The 17970-nt window shown below is 38.8% G+C and overlaps 1 protein-coding gene across 2 annotated transcripts in view; it reads right to left on the bottom strand.

Annotated features, from left to right (window-relative positions):
• Positions 1–2613: 2613 nt before the first annotated feature.
• The window catches only part of GALNT1 (polypeptide N-acetylgalactosaminyltransferase 1), a 95955-nt gene continuing 80598 nt past the window's right edge, over positions 2614–17970 (bottom strand). For both annotated transcript variants that reach the window (XM_040984896.1, XM_040984895.1), the window contains 3 exons: positions 7995–8093; positions 7629–7763; positions 2614–4508 (listed from right to left, as the gene is read on the bottom strand). In XM_040984896.1, the coding sequence (XP_040840830.1) occupies positions 4362–4508; positions 7629–7763; positions 7995–8093 (381 nt within the window). In that variant the 3' untranslated portion in view covers positions 2614–4361. The remainder of the gene's footprint in view (positions 4509–7628; positions 7764–7994; positions 8094–17970) is intronic.

Raw genomic sequence — 17970 nt, 5'->3', positions numbered from 1 at the left:
CAATAAGTTCACCATTTTGTTTATTGGTTTATTAAAGCGTACAGAGTAAAATAAAATCCTAAGTAACTAGCTCAATAAATATTTCTCAGTAAAGTTAGAAACGTGTGTGTGTTTGCATACATTACCATTATCCAAATCAAGACATGGAACTGTCCCATCATTCCAGGGGACTCTTTCATAACCTGTTCCAGTCTACACTCATTCTCAGATAACTGCCCTAGATGAGTCTTACCTGCTGTAAAGTTTGACATTTTCTTTTTCAGTAATTAATACTGTTGTTTGAATCAACAATCATTCTTTAATAGTAAACCAATCGCTACTCTATCAACATTACCATTATCTATTAACTTGCTGATGGATATTTGCCAATTAGTTTGGAACTATTAAAATCAAAATTCTAGGACTATTCTTGTATGAACCTTACAGGAACAAGATTACAGAATATGCATATGTTCAACTAAAATTGAGAAGCTGTTCCCTAGATATTCTGTTTATTCCACTGTACACTTCCGCAGGTGTGGCACATTCCCACGAGGCAGGGGTTTCCATGTGGCTTTGCATTCCCTCAGGAGTCATGCTGAGCGCCTTTCCTGGGCTAGATGTATATTCACCTAGCTCCTATGAAGTAGGTATCCAGATCACTCATCTGCGAAAACAAGGATTATCCGTGTAATGGTTTTAAGTTTTTTGTCTTAGGCTATGGCTTGCTCTTCCACTTTAAGAGTACCTTTGCTGAGAAGTATCTAATTTATACTTTATCACTTTTGTTAACAGTTCTTGTGTCTTAGATATCTTTGCATACCTAAAGGTCACTTAAGATTCTACATTTTCTCCAAGATTTGCTGTTTCACTCTTCATAGACCTATAATCCATTTTGATTATATTATGGCTATATATGGAATGAAGGAAGTATCACTCATTTTTTCCCCTCAGTCTGTTATTCTACTTCAAATAGAAAAAAAAAATTCCTTTTCCTAACTTGCTCGACTTTCATTGTAAAGAACCACATACATGTGGTCTATTTCAGGATGCTGTATTCTACTGAACTACTTGTTGTAATACCACACTCCTAATTGTTGCAGTTTCAGAGCAAGTCTTGACACTGGTGAAATGCAGTCTTTAAATTTTATTTTTCTTCAACATTACCCTGACTGGAACTGCTGCACTTCTATATGTATTTGATTTCTACAAAATGGCTTCAAGGAATTTTAATTTCATTGAATTAATAGGTCAGCCAACAGCATTATTCTGTCCTTGAACTAATGAACACAGCATGTCTATTGTGTTCTATACTTTCACTATTTCACAGGAGAAGTCTTAAACAACTTTCTTGCTAGATTCCTGACTTCTTTATGCTATTATATTTTTCAAAAGTGGTGTCTTTAAAAAAAAAATGATTATATTGGGGAAGGGAACTTGAGGAGAGGGTAAGGGAAATCCCAGAGCCTATGGAATTGTATTGTAAAATTTAAAATAGAAGAAAAAAAGATTTAAGATTTATTTATTTACTTGAAAGGCAGAAAGATTTTCCATCCATTGGTTCACTCCCAAGATGGCCACAACAGCTGGAGCTTAACTGGTCTGAAGCCAGGAGCTTTTTCTGCATCTCCTATGTGGGTGTAGGGGCCCAAGCACTTGGGCCATCTGCTGTTGCTTTCCTAGGCACATTAACAGGGAACTTGACTGGATGTGGGGCACCTGGAACTTGAACCAACACTCATGAGATGCAAGTGACGCAGATGAAGGTTTAACTCGATATGACACAGCACTGGACCCAATTATAAATGTTAAGTTTTAATCTCAATGTTTGATGCCAGCATATAACTTGTAAAACTGAGTTTCACATATTAGTCTTATTGGAAGAAATGCCACGGATCTTTGTTTCCCAATTTTATAGAGTCAGCCTTTGTCATCACCTCAGGTATACCACCTTCTGATTTTTTTTGAACATATAGCTAGAGTTAATTGTACTCCTCGTGTACTTACTTGAAAATGAAGAGCATGCCACAGGAACCTGTTCTGAGATGAGGACATGACCCATGTGCTATTCCCAATCTGTAGAACACTGAGTAAAACCCTATTTCTAAGAATGCAAAATGAGGAGAGTAACACACACACACACACACACACACACACACACACACACACACACACACACACACACACACACACACACACACACACACACGGATCAGGCTGGGAGTGAATATACTGATGAGATTCAAGTTACTTTGAATTGTAACATTTATGAATTTTTCATTAATAACTAATCCCATCTTTTTATTCACTTTTTCATTCTCTCCAATTTGATTTACAACACAGTAGCTACCTAATCTACATATAGCTTTCATGAACAGGGATTCATATTAACTACACATAAAACCAATATAAGGCACAACTATTTAGGAATATTTTATATTTTCAAAGTACTCAGGAATTCTTTAATTAGAAAAATAAAGGCAATGGGATTATCTGTTCTAAAAGTACCCATGAATTAAGTCACTTGTATTCCCCACTTAAAAACAAAACAAAACAACACAACCTTAAATCACACTGCTGTTGATCTTTCTTACAATAAGGAGTAAGATATGCTGGAGTACAAAAACCTGAAATTGAGCATGAAAATAATTTATTGATTAGACATCTGATTTATTCAATCCTTAGGCCTACCAAAGACAGAATGAACACAGAACTCATGGAATAGGAAAATATCCCACCCAGCACCGGTTTAACTTCAAAGTTACTAGGCAGTTTCTGCATTCTGTCCTAGAACCTTACCCTACAGCATCTATTTGTGCTTGATGTTGACTAATTTGAACAGAATAGAAGGAAGTTTGTGTACACTCAACTTGGCAAATATCATTAGTGATATGACTTTCAGAAACATTCTTAGGCACAAGAAAGAGCACTGCCTGCAGTGAAGAATCTTTGAAACAAAAACCATTAAATATAATCTTACAAATGGGAAGAAAAACATATGTAGTTTCAGCAATGAATTGTCTTACATCTACATTGTCAGGAAAAAAGTCACAAAGAGATATTTCATGAAATTAAAAAATTAGCTTTTAATTAACTCAGGTGATTTTGTGGTATTGAAAATCAGAAATCAATTAAACCTAAATAGAATTTAGGGAAGAAATGCAGGACTAGTAATATGGAGTAACAGCTGCACTTCTTTTGCTAACTCATTAAGAAAATGCCAATTGAACATTTTCAGGAAGATTTTATTAAAAAAGCAGATCAACATTACAATTCAAGAATTTAATCTAAATATGCACTTTACAATGAAGTACATCTGGTATGGAGTGGAAAAGGTTTTTCCAAAAAAACCCATCAAATAGATTATCTCCTAATACCCAAACAATATTTTGCTTCTGTAGGCCTTTTGTTAAGTGGAATCATAAACAACTGAAGATTTATTGCTGTGAAAATGCATCTGGAGTACAGTAGTATGGATCTTGGGTATTAAGCATAATCAGCTCAATCAAGAAATTGAAAATGTGGTAGGAAATCTGTGTGGATAAGCCAGTTGACACAAGAGCAACTGGGATTTCAAACTTGTTGAGATTAGACATTATGCTAAATCTCAATTTTAGAAGGCAATTAAAATTACAATTCCAACATCCCACAAACCAAAAAGGAAAAAAAAAAAACACTGTAGAAAGAAAACTATGTTCAAAAGAGCTTTTTTTTTCAGCACCCCAAGGAAAATAAAAGCATCCATGACTATCACAGATGAAAACAAAATGAATGTCATTGGAATCGTTATTTTTTCCCCACTGAGGTATAAAATCTATATAGAAATTTGATACTATATTATAACAAATTGTACTTCTCATAGCTCTGTTTTAATTTCCTTTAAACCCTGTTTAATATAGTTTTCTTTAATTGTAAAAATGTTTTCATGATTCTGAATCTGGTTCCAGTTCTTTTTCATTTATTTTTATATCAATGTTTAATATATTGGCAACCAGTTCTAATCAGGAAAAAAAATCTTGGAAATCTCTTCATTATGACAGCACGTTCAGTAGAAATTGCTGATGTGCAAGCAAACCATAAAAGGTGTAGCTCTCTAGAAAGCACATTTTGTTGATTGTTCCACTGTCTATTATTTACCATGATTCTTGATGAAAGACGTTCAATCTTGTAAACATCAGTGTGCACAGTCTCACGTCCTTGGGCAGGAAGGCTGGTTCACAGCTAGTGAAAAGCTAGAAGAGTCTGAGTCTTAATGGCTGATAAACCTTACATCCTGCTGAGGAGGAAAGCACTTTTCCTTTTTTGCTACGTAGAGTGTGGCAGAAATGTATGCTGAGGTAGCCCAGTCAATCATTATTTTTTCTTTACTTGTAAATTTGGTCTCAGAATATTTCTGGAAGCGTGACGTTTCGAAGAAGCCACTGCTGGGACCGGCTTCCACTGCAGTCTCTAATGCTGGGCACCTGGCTATCCTCTTCCGTGGCTTTGTCCAGGCACTGATTACTGTTCACATGCTGTAGGGTTAATTTCTGAAAGAGACAAAATGAAAACCAATCATTTTTGAGGATTATTAAGTTATTTGGTGGAAACAATGGATTTTGGAAAATAAGAAAAAAGTGAGAAAAATGTACACATCAAAGTTGTCTTAGAGCAATGGAGAGGGAGAAAGGTCAAGGGGTTCAGTGGGGTACCCTCATCTTTGCAGTTAGATGACCTACATTCTAAGTATTAATTCTGGCATCAGCTCTGTAGCACTGTAATTCAATTCTGTAATGGGGGAGGGGGGAAAAAAAAGACGGACCAGATTAGTGGTTCCTAATTTAGGATCCTCAACCTATTTTCAAAGAGCTATTTTAAGATTGTTTCCATGAGGCTGTTGCTCAAATTTTTGGAAACTTGAGTTCTTCTGCAGTAAGAACAGGGGAATGCTTGAGATTTATAAAAACCACCTTGCTTTTATTTCTACAGAAAACCCAGGCTATCCTTATGACGTCAATGGTATAGTGCAGAAGGACAAAAACTGTAAATAAGACTGGATTTGTAATCTGGATAATTTAGAATTTTTCATTTAAAAAATGAAAAAGTTAAGCATTGCATAGTTAAGTATTACAGATAATATAAAGTACACTAAGTAGCTGATGGACGCAGACATACAAGTATCTTCCTATGAACTTCTTTAGGAACTGGCTTCTGTCCTGTTTTTTAGGATAACTGTTGTTAGTACATCTGTTAACTCTCAATCTAATTATTCTGACAATGTGCTCTGGTCCCATCAAGTTCTCTGAGGCAGCTGTAAGAATATGCATTAGGCATTATCTTTTAAATATTAACATCTCTAACAAGTTCTTTCATGTTTTAATATGATTCTCTTCTCTGAACTATTTTCATGCAACTTCTGAACCTTCTTGAGTTTTAAACCTAACCTAATAGCTGTTTGTCATCTCTTTTCCTTCTCTGCTGTGGTAAAAGTGGCAACCTGCAAAAAGATATGCTGGTGTATCAACAGTGAGTTTGGGTTCAGTACAGTACTCTTTAACATACACCCTAGAATTGGGGACAAAGTCAGTGTGGATATGGTTGTTTTTCCTTTTTCATGCAGATGCTGTACAGTTTATTGGTTGATAATAAGCTTTGCCATCATATTCCTACAGTGAATTCCAGATGTGATCCATCTGATCCAACTATGACATCCTAAGGAAAAACGTAAACCCTATTCAACACTTTCTAGTTTCCTCATTTACAAAAGGAGAACAGAAATACCTATCTCATAGGGTGTCTGGTGATGAAATCCTGACCTAATCTATTTAAAATGATGTCTAATCCAGAGCACATATTTAGTAAATGACACTTATTGCAAAACCCAGGATCTCGGCAATGTCCAGAGGCACCCTAAGCAGAAACTAGAGGCCAGACAGCCACAGTTCTGCATGCAAACTGCTGCTTAGTCTGTGTAAGACACAACAAGGCACAGGAACTCCAACTCCCAAGCATCTGAGTCCCTGCAGAGCCTCCTTCATTAGGCCCACGTTCAGGATTGCTACAAATAAGAGTTAATAAGCACAATGAAAAATGTAGATGAACAGCTAGTTTTCTCAACACATCCCAGTCCTAAAAATGCATTCTTCAGCTATCTAGATTCATGAAAATGAACTCATATCAAAGACACAGTTTACTGCTCCAGGGTAGGTAAGCCACCTATTCAATATCCATAACGTACAGGGAAGAAAGGAAGGCAAAGTTGTAATTGGACAGTATTTCCAGTCAGTGGGGAGACAGAAGCAGAGCAAGCCAAGTAGTCAAATGGAACAAATAGGAAGCCAGGTGAAGAACCCAGACCAAACTACATCCAAAGGGTATATGCATTTGAAAATACCATCTGCTTAGCAAGAGTGGATGCTACAGAGAAAGTAAAGAAAAAGGAACTGGGGTGCTCCTGGCTTTGCATTAAGGAGTTGTTTCTATACTGTGTCTGGTCAAGATGGAAGTCAGGATGGGAGGACACCCAGAGGCATGAGTGCCAGCTGGCCACTAACTATGACATACAGCAGGAGAAAAGTAAGATGCACATGTAGAAAGCGAAACAAGAAGCAAAACTCTTCCTAAGTGGAAATGGAATGAGGCAGAAACACAGAAGCTGTTGGTGTTGGTTCCAGATCTACAAAGCCGAAGCACAAGCTGAAAGACTAGACATGAGGAAAGGGGGGAGGTTTCAGAAGTGCTTTTCCTGAACTAGCACCTGTTGAATACCTCTATTAAAGCACAATTAATAGTGAATTGAGGCAGAGGCTCCAAAGGAAAGTAAATGTGGACAGTTTTGCTATGTCACTGAAAACTCACCAAGAACCAGAAAACTTTACTAACTATATATTTTAAGAGAAAAGATTATCAAGGATTTAAAAAATTTTTTTAAATTTTTATTGCAAAGTGCAATATAGAGAGAAAGAAATTCTGTCCAATGATTCACTCTCCAAGTGGCTGCAATGGCCAGAGCTGAGCCAATCTGAAGTCAGGAGCCTGGAGCCTCTTCTTGGTCTCCCACATGGATGCAGGGTCCCAAGGCTCTGGACCGTCCCTTGGCTGCTTTCCCAGGCCACAGGCAGGGAGCTGGATGGGAAGTGGGGCTGCCAGGATTCGTTTCGGTGCCCATATGGGATCCTGGTGCATGCAAGGTGAGGTCTTTAGCCATTAGAAAAGTTTGGGCCTGGTGCGGTAACCTAATTAAAGCTCGTATTTTACCTCAATGTTTAATTTGATATTCTAAAGGTTGACAGATTACCAAAAGTGTTTGACCCATATTGAAACTATAAAAGTTCTTTCCTTGGGATTAGGGTTGTGGAATTCCATGTTATGAACATGCTAGATGAGTGCTGGTTCAAGTCCTGACTGCTCCATTTCCCTGCTAATGCACTTGGGAAAGGAGTAGAGGATAATCCAAATATTTGGACCCCTGCCACCCACTTAGAAGACCCAGCCAGCTCTGCCTATTGTGGTCATGTGGGAACAGCTCTATCTCCCTCCTGCCTGTCTGTAACTCTGCCTTTCTAGTAAGGGAAAAAATTCTAAAAGATTCATTCCTTTAGTTATAAAGTATGTAAATAAGTCCCCATAGAACCTGTAATTTCATTCCTACAGGTAGCTGGATGACTTACCACTGGGTCATATTCCCAGAGCTGGTTGCCTTTTAGGTGGTGGCATTTGAGCATTGTGACTGGACCATTAAGTTTGGAAACATCCAAGCAAAGGTCATCTGTTCTAATTTCTTTGTTGGCAGTATAAGAGAAAACCTGTCAAACAAACATGCAACAAAAAAACTTTAACGGTAAAAAGAAATTAAGTGTTCTAGATGCTCAATAACCTGGTAAAGAAAAAAAAAACAGGAACTTCAGGATACATATTTTTGGGGCCTTTTAAATGGTAAGAACATATCCTCTCAACCATGTCACAGGATAAAAAAATGCAAGGCAAGAGCAAATTAAAAAAAAGTATACCCATTAAAGATCTGCTAAGATACTCACCTGATTACCTCCCATACCGTGACAATTAAAAATTCCAACTTTTTCATTTTCTTTTCTAGCCATGTTATCAAGACACTGATTTGTTTCCACATTTCGAATCTACAAATAATGAAAATATGAGTTCAAGGTTAACTAGACAGGAAGATATATCCACCAAAAAGCTTCCTAAGGTCTACTCTGAAATGACGATGAATTCTTCAGGTAAAGGCTATAGAGCTGCGTGCAGGAGAGAGGAGGAGGGGAGGCAGTGCTAGCTATCCAAAACTCTTTGGTCTAGAATGTTCTTGCAAACTATCTGTGCTTGAGTGGGAGGTTGTTAGGGCCAAGTTCCACCTGGCAAAATGCCAGGAGCTTAGGGTCAAGAGAGAGGGGCCACTGGCTTATGCCCCTCAAACACTGTGGCAGGCTCAGCCCAGCGTGGTTGTGTTGTGTGGGCTCCCTGGCTACACCTCTTCCTCTTTAGCTAGAGGCAGAACACACAACTTGTTCTTCTCAGAGCCCGTAAGGATGGAGCCTGGCTCTTAAGTGCAGCCCCATTCCACAGTAGGCCAAGGTCCTTGGCTTGCTGGAGAGAGGATTGCTCCACTTGCCTCTTTCCAGCCCCCAAGAGCTGGGATGAGTGGTCTAGTCTGGCTGCATGTAGATCTAGGGAGCCATCAAAAAATCCGAAGGCCAGGACAACTGTTCTTTACTACTCGTGTTGAAAGGCATTAATTTAGTTAACTAAGCTGATGACTTATTTAAAATTTGAATTTGAATTGATATTCAAATTGAATATGTATTACAAAGGTGTGGGGGTTTGCAGATGCATGTGGACTTTCACCTAGGATGGAGAGGGTTGGGGTAGGAGGAGATGGGTGAGATAAATGTTTTCATTGCTGTGACAGAGGGAAGGGGAAAGTGCCCTGCTCCTTGCTGTACTTTCAGGACTCTTAAACGGACTTAAGGTGGTTACTCAACTCAAAGTACTTTGGGCTGGGTTTACTTGGAAACCTAAGCATGGTGTGATGTGAACACAGAAAGACCAACATTTAAACCCAATACACTCACATAATTTAAGATGAACAACTAGATGGGGAGATGGAAGAGGGATCATGGCAACTCTATCCTGTGGTGATATAAGACAATATATCCTAACACTTCAGGAAGGCTCACTATGGTAATGATCTGCACATTCCACCTTATCACTAGTCACTTCCATCTTAGTTTTTAAGATTTTACTTTTATTACAAAGTCAGATGTACAGAGAGGAGGAGAGACAGAGAGGAAGATCTTCCAGCCAATGATTCACTCCCCAAGTGGCTGCAATGGCCAGAACTGAGCCAATCTGAAGCCACGAGCCAGGAGCCTCCCATGCAGGTGGGGGTTCCCAAGGCTTTGGGCCGTCCTTGACTGCTTTCCCAGGGCCACAAGCAGGGAGCTCCTGGATGGGAAGTGGAGCTGCTGGAATTAGAGCCGGCGCTCATATGGGCAAAACGAGGCCTTTAGCCAGTAGGCTTCCAAGCCGGGCCCACATCTCAGTTCTTTCAAAAGTTTTTTATATACTGCCATGGCTATCTGAAACAAACCACACTATCATTCCTCAGAAACTTAACCTGTTCTGCTCTTAGCGCAATTTGTCCAGTTACCTTATCTAGACACCTCAATCCCCTTCTGTTTTCATTTGTTTTTTCCTTCTGGGCCCAATATATTGTTAATAATACTCAACAACTCCTAATTCACATCTGTTTAACCAGGAGCCCATTACCTCACAAACAGGTTGTACAGTTTTGTGGAACTCCACACAAAGTACCACCCCCCCCCCATTATACTTGGAAGTGGTCAATTCTTAATGATTGACATCTGGTTTGAAAAAGTTTTGACTGTGGTATGTCTTTACCTCACATATTCACATAAAATACTGCTCCCCCAAGCATTTTTTTTTTTTTCTAATTTTGGGGGCAAACACGGAGACAGAATTCCCATCTACTGGTTCACATTCCAAATTCTTAGATAGGAAATAGTCAAGGCTGGGCCAGGCTGAAACCAGGAGCCTGAATTCCATCTGGGTCTCCTATGTGGGTGGTTAAGGATCCAAGTACTGAGCTGTTATCTGTTGCCTCCCAGAGCACACATTAGCAGGAACCTGGACTGGAAGCTATGTAGCTGTTACCTGAACTAGAACTTCCGACACGGGACAAAGGAATCCTAAGTGACTTAACTGCTGAGCCAAAGGTTTCCCAATCCTTTGTACTTCTAATAAATACTACAAATTTAGGTGGGCACTATGGCACAGTGCACTATACAGTTGTCAGGAAAGCCTATCTGTTGTGGATATTTGAGGAATGAACAAAAGAAAGAAACTCTCTAATCCTTTGATTTCCTCAACATTTTTCTTTCAAATAGGATGTAAATGGTGCTGAAGAAAGGCGATAAATGCTCCTGGAATGAAAACAGGAGAACCAATGTTTTTCTTTGCTTTCCTGTCTCCGATATGGAAGCGCTATTTCAAATAACTGTTGATCTTGGACCCAAACTCATAAATTGTGCTCTTAACTCTAAAAACTCCCACAACTCTCCCAACATAGGGAGTCCAATTATTGTGTAAATACTTGCTTCTCTAAGCGATACTGCTAATTAATGACAGCAAATAGATTGTTTCATACCAGGCACTGTTTTATAGACTGAACACAAGGGCATTTCAAAAAGCTTGTGGTAAGACAGAATTAAAAGGAAGACTTGGTCAGAAAAATTTTGAAATGCATAGGTTTTTCATAATATGCATTTTCCACGAACTCCTTTGTAGTTCCTGTGTTTAAGTTTGTTCTATCTTTCGCACTATTCCTACAACTCTGGGTTGCTTCCTGACATGGAGATCTAGGCTTTCATTACTTTGAAGTAGTTCTGACCAATAGGTATTATAAATGTAGTTTCTCCAAGGATTGGACACCATGACTTTCCTTTAGTTGTTAACCTGGACTGGCAGGAGGTGGTCAGCGGGGCCCAGGTGAGCAGAGTGGTCAGGGGCTCAGCTGGGGCCCTCTGACTTTGTAAAGGGGCAGCATGACGTTTCAATCTGTGAACGGCTTTGGAGCACAGAGGATTCTGTTGTGCTGAATAAGTAAGTGGCTCTTTTGAAGCTGAAAGGGACATCTGCTCTCCAGGTGTGTCCCTCTACACATGGGGTGGCTAGACAAGCTTGTTTTGGTGAATAGCCCCCTATTCACTTGGGGAATTTCTTCAATGTGGTTTGCAAGATGTTTCTTTGAGGACATAAAAACCAGATGACAAAGGGGGTAGATTCTGGGAATAATTTTGGTTTTTAATATTTTAGGAGGACGAGGACTTTAGTTTCATGGGAGTTAAGTTTAAAGAGCCTTTGGAGAAAATTTAGGAACAAATATATTTTGTAGTGATTTTGAATCAGTTGCTCAAATTTAATTCCATATAGTTTTAAGGATACACAACCAATCACCAGCCCTCTAGTGTGATATGGAAAGTAGAAATGGTGGTAACATACATTTGTTTTCATGTCTATAATGAGATGGAAACAGTTATAGGAATTAGTTATTCAAAAGTGAACATTAAAAAACAAAATATTTGAAGCAAGAATATGGGGAGAATACAGAATGACATACAAATAGGTATATTATTAAAACATGAGAATTTAAGACTTACTGATTGTAAGGATGTTTTAGACAGATGTCTTTCATTGATTTACTCTTTAAAAAAGTGGGAACCTCTGACAATACAAGGGGCATTTCAATAGAGCAGCTAGCTTGTTTAGGGATTCTCAGTCTTTATAAAGGATTTTATTTCTTTTTTTTGGTATACATATGGTATATAGGTAACTGATTGACCTTTCTACACTATCATTTCTTTCTGCTTTGCTCACATCTGAAGTCACGATCATGAAGCTTATCTTGAGAAGAGATGTACCCTGATTTAGTATTACATTCAGTGGGATGTCTAATGGCCACTGAGATTCTAAATTATCAGAGGCCCTTATACTAAAAGGACGATGAGATATGGAAAAAGGATTTTTTCCTAGTTGAATTTGATATTCCTGAATATCATGGTGATTGTAGGGTTCTGAAGGGCTGGAGGACTGGAAGCATTTCTCTAAGAGGTGGTTTTTAAAAATGTATTTGTTGTTGTTTAATTGGGAGGGGTGCTCTTAACTCTAAAGTATTTGAATAAGGAGGGTCAAAGAAGGTATACATTCCTCATCAGTTTTGGAAACAGTGGGTTTGACAAGGCAAAAATGGAGATCTCAAATGGCACCTTGGCAGGGAGAAATCTCTAGGATGCAGAACGAAGGAATAGCTTCTGTGTTAGCTGTGTTAACATCTCCAGCGTTGTTTAAGAGGACTTCTCTGATACTGCAAATGTCCACATGTACATTCTCCAACATGGCAGTGACTACTGGGCACCTTAAATGTGACCAATGTGAAAGAGGAACTGTGTTTTAAGTTTCATCGTATATGTGATGTGACTAGTGGTTACACCACGTCCCATGTGATGGGCCGACCACATACAAGGAGCTATTTGCCAATGATGCAACATGTTCATAAACCCAAGTTACTACTTCCCTGGCTCCTCTGTAACGCACATGGAAAATGTCTGTTCGTACCTTCTGAAAACAGAAGTCCTTTGGGATCTGAATGATTTTCAGGCTGATGGTCCCTTAAATAGAATTTGTGTATGGCTAATTAACACATGTTTTCTTACATGGCCAGACATGCCACTGAGCAAAAGCAAAACAATCTTAGGTATCACAGAAAAACTGAAAAAATGTCATAAAGAGTGGGCATTGTTACAACTTTTCTGCATGAGATCAGATTGCCATTGTTGAGTTGAGGCTACAGGGAATTCGCCAGGCCTCCCTTGACTCTGCCTAGCACTGAGATCTTGTTGAGTGGTATCTATGCTCCGACAACGATGTCCAAACCATGATACATGTCATTATAAAACATTTTGTGCCCAAATATATTTGAGAAGTCCATGTTTAACCTTGTATTTCCAAAGTCTCTAAAGCATGACTACTGATAGGGGTGGGGCGTGGTGGCACAGAAGGATAAAAGATTAAAAAAAGTAGCATTATCCAAACATTTCTGGTCTTCAAATCTGCCTATTTCTCTCCAATACCTTACTTTTCTAATTAAGCATTTCAGGTACATGAGACATCGTGTTCTCAGAATATGAAAACTGGGAAATGCTGCTGTAAGTGTCAACTCTTCCCACAGGTAAGATAAAGATAAACATATGTCTCGGATTCACAGACAGTGCTGACATCAGTATCCTTCAAGAAGTTCTTAGAAAACTGGAAGTTTATCTTGGTATAAAAAATTCAAACTTCATGGTATTTTCTTAACATCCACTCACTTTTTAAACTTCATTTTGCATGAACATTATGAAGCATGCTTGCACAGACGCCCTGTAGAGACTGACACACAGTAGGCACATCATTACTGTTTTCTTTATCTACAAATCCAGCAACGTTTCCATTTCCCTTCCAAAGTAATAACAAAGCTACCACTAACACATTGTATTTGATTTTACCAGTTGAAGTTAATTATAAATGTATCCATTTCTGAGTGTTACAGCCTTGATACCTCCATTTGCATAGACAACCTAAGGTTTTAGGGGCTGTGCAGTTGGGGTGAACAACCTAAAGATTTAAGGAGAACAACTCCCCTCCTGGCAAAGCCTGGTGGATGTCTCTCCAACCACTTCAACCAGTTTTACCCCCTTTGCATGGACACTTAACCACTCCATTAAAAAAAAATTCTAAAATCTAGTAAGACATTTTTTACCCTTAAAAATTTTCTACATTATAAGTTGAAGAATTAATGCTACTAATAATGTTTTGGTGAGTAGACCTTTAATAATTTATAAAAATTAATACAAGAGTACAATTAGGCCCATGCTATTCCTAGACACTTTACCATGTACCTAACTACTGCCCTAGAACCTGGCCCATATAACACCTTCTAGAAAATATTCAGTATCCTCCAAATTAATAAAATGAAAATATAAGCCAAAACTATTGTAATAACAAACAGTTACTATAACCTAAAAGAACTTTTAAAGATCTATTTGTTTTAACGACTAGCCCATTTCAGCCACTTTTATAACCCTTTAACTAAAAAAATAAAAAATACTCATAAAAACATACTTTTAATGATTACTTATTTATGGGGTTATAAAACCCATAATTATGATAAAATTTAATATTTAAAACTTAAAATCTTTATTTTCCCAATAAATTATAAAAATAAAAACATTGCTAATTAATAACCATTATACCCTAATGGTAAAGTCCTGTCATCTAATAACTACTACTAAAAATACAATTTTAAATTAAGTAATTTTATTAAATTATCTTTAAAAACACCTATTTAACCATAACAAACCAAATGTCTATACATACCCAGTCATAAAAAAGGACAATATGCTGAGAGAAGCAATCCGTCGACCCTGGAAGACTTGCTAAACTGGTAAAAGCCTAGACTATTTGCTTCTTGTGATTATTTGGACCACTGAAATCCTAGATTAGATGCCACAGTGAAACACATTTATTTGGCTCCCAGTCTTAAAGGGGATGCGGAAGTCAGATTTAAAGTTAGACGCCATTACCTTAGTCATGTTAATATTTTCTGACTTCCCTTTCTGCTCAAAAAAATTCCATGATTCTGGTTTTCCTGGGCCTTCAAAGCCCAACAGAACATCTTTGCAAGATTCCTGACACTGGTGAAGGCAAGTTCACAAAGGTCAAGCTACGATCACAGGCACAGGAGCCCAGCTGCACTGTGACATAACCTGGCATTACAAACAGGCTTAGAACTAGCTGCTTAGTTAATAAGGTGATTTACAAGCAGCCACAGGGGGTAAACTTATGTAGGAGGCTAGCCACCTTTCAAGAGGCAGGTGAGAGGCAAGTTTGCTGGGCCAGCACTGTCACCTGGTGGGTTAAGTGGCTACCTTTGATTCTGGATCCCATATTGGAATGCTGGTTCAAGTCCTGATTATTTTTCTGATCCAGCTCCCCACTAATAGGCCTGGAAAGGCAGCAATTGTAGCTCTATTACCTGCATGAGCGATCTAGATGGAGTTCCGGGCTCCTGGCTTCAGCCTGGCCCAGCCCTGACCCTCATGGCCATTTGGGAAGTAAACTAGTACATGGATTATCTTTTCTTTCGGACTCTCTGCCTTTCAAAACAAACAAATCTTACAGGATTCTACAACAGTTGAGCCTTAATAAAAAAGGTTAAAAAAAAACATGTAACAAACTCATCATCATAAGCCTTTTGAAGTGTAGAGTTTAGTGTTAAATATACTATATAGTAGTAAAACAGACTGATGAAAAGTTTTCAACTTGCAAATCAAACTCTTTACTCATTAACAACCTTTCCTTCTCCCTTCAGCTCCCGATAACCACTTTTATGTACTTTTTCTTTTGTCTATTTTTTCTATGTATTTTTTTCTATTTCTACATATCTGAAACTACTCCAGGTTTCTAACAAGTAAAGTCATATCCCCAGGGTTTGTTCAGGTTGCAGTCACTGCCACAGTGTCCTTCCTTTAAGGCTAATCTTCCACTACATGTATGTACCACATTTTGATTGCTTCTATCTCTTCCCCATCATGAATAGTGCTGCTATGAATACTCATATGCAAATCTTTTTATGGCTGTTTACAATCTTTTAGATACATAAGTCTCAGAAGTGAAATAACTAGATCATATGGTAGTCAGATTAATATTTGAGAAATCTCTATTTCATAGCAGTTATATTTTACCTTCTCACAAACAGAAGTACTCAATTTCCCGTATCTTTTCCAACACCTGCTATTAATGTATTTTTAATAGTAGCCAAAATGTGAATTTGACCCTTTCACATTTGTATCTTCAAGTTTTCAGTCTGAGATAACACTGACGTTTATTTCCATGATTTCTGTAAGACTGACACCTATTCATGATGAGTTCCTCTGCCTTTCTCTCAAAGCCATCAGTTACTAACAATCTCCATGGGAATTCTTGACACTGTGATTCATCTTCCTGGCTAAACACCATGATCAACTCTCATCATTCATCTTGACTTTTCTGCAGTATTCAACACAGGTGTTTTCTACTTTCTTCAAATATAATCTTCATTTTAGTCTGAGACACCACTTGCTACCGTCTCTTTATATTTCACTGACCACCTCTCTCTCTGGCTTTCGTTCTCACTCACTCTCTCCCTAGGTTACTTCCTTCCCATCACTGTGAATGCTGAGCCGTGGTGTGTTATGGCCTAGGTCTCAGTCTTTTCTTGCCTCCTCTAGCTGATCCTCTCAAGGTGACCTTATGCAGTTTTGTGGCTGTAAAACTAATCAGATGACAGTGACAATCCTTAAGTTTATATCTGCACTGCTAACTCTCTCCCTTCAAATTTAATTTTAAAAATGTACGCAATATCTTCTCTTACAGCTTAAATATGTGTCCCAAGCTGTATCAATGAACTCATTCAGAATCTGCTCTTCCCATAGACCTTTCCATTTCAATAATGGAAATTCTACCATATCAGTTTCTCAGTCCAAAGAATGCTCGACTACTGTCAATCTTTCCTGCCATGTTTAAAACTATTTATTGTTGCAAAGTCAGATACATAAAAGAGGAGATAGAGAGGAAGATCCTCCATCTGCCAATTCACTCCCTCAGTAGCCACCATGGCCGGAGCTGAGTCAATCCAAAGCCAGGAGCTAGGAACTTCTTCCGGGTCTCCCACACGGGTGTAGGGTCCCAAGGCTTGGGTTGTCCTTGACTGGTTTCCCAGGCCACGAGCAGGGAGCTGGATGAGAAGTGGAGCCACCGGGCTATGAACCAGCCCCAGATGAGTTCCTAGCGCATACAAGGCGAGGACTTTAGCAACCAGGCTACTGAGTGGGGCCAACTGACATTTTTTTTTAAGATTTATTTTTATAGGAAAGGCAGATTTACAGAGAAGAGACAAAGATTTTCCATCGGCTGGTTCACTTCCCCAAATGGTTACAACGGCAGAAGCTGAGCCAGTCTGAAGCCAGGAACTTCTTCCCGCTCTCCAGGCTTTGGCTTGTGTAGAATTCTCCACAGAGTAGGTAAGCTTATTGCTATCTAATGAAAGTCAGGAAGAAGGGAATCCAGAGAGAAGAACTGTGTTCCCTAGCTCTGTGCTATTTGACCCTCACCAAGAGGGTCTCCCACACCGGTGCAGGGTCCTAAAGCTTTGGGCCATCCTCGACTGCTTTCCCGGGCCACAAGCAGGGAGCTGGATGGGAAGTGGAGCTGCCAGGATTAGAACCGGCGCCCATATGGGATCCTGGCGCATTCAAGGTGAGGACTTTAGCTGCTAGGCCACGCCACCGGGACCCGATATTGTTTTAATATCAAATATTTTGGGTCATACTGTTGTAGTTCAAAAGTGGGAACAGACAGTAAGTAAATATGTGGCTGTGATCCTGTTCTAATACACGTTCATTTACAAAAACAGGCAGCAGGTAGACCGTGGGCTGATCGCAGCACAAACAGCCATTGTTCTGTCCCGCTGGTACACCTACCTTTGCCTTTCCAGAGACTTTGAGCCCAATGATTACAGCAGCAAAACAAAGATGGCTCAATCTTGGCCTATGTCCAAATAAGGCCTTCTAACAATTAAAGGGTGACCTCACCCCTATGAGCCAAATTCGAAGCAAGGAAGTTTGAGAGAAGATAGTAATTAGTATAACATGGCCAAAATTCTGTGTCTCTTGGGAAAGAAGGCATGGGATACAGAAAGGTATGTTTCCATCAGAAAGATGAATAGTAAAATAAGGGGCTAATAAGGATGCAAGAAACATCTTATAGTAAATGCAAGAAATGGAATACATGACTACTCAGAAAAGTCTCATTTACTCTCCCAAACCTTTTTGATTGGAATTAGAATAAACACATTTTATGCCACAACCAAATAAAAAAATTCCTTTACTGTATGCAATGTAC

Source organism: Ochotona curzoniae, unplaced genomic scaffold, assembly GCF_017591425.1.
Source record: "Ochotona curzoniae isolate NIBS_2020 unplaced genomic scaffold, NIBS_Ocur_1.0 contig_43, whole genome shotgun sequence".
NCBI lineage: Eukaryota > Metazoa > Chordata > Mammalia > Lagomorpha > Ochotonidae > Ochotona > Ochotona curzoniae.
The sequence above is the reverse complement of the archived record's forward strand: the minus strand, read 5'-3'. Positions and strand labels throughout refer to the sequence as shown.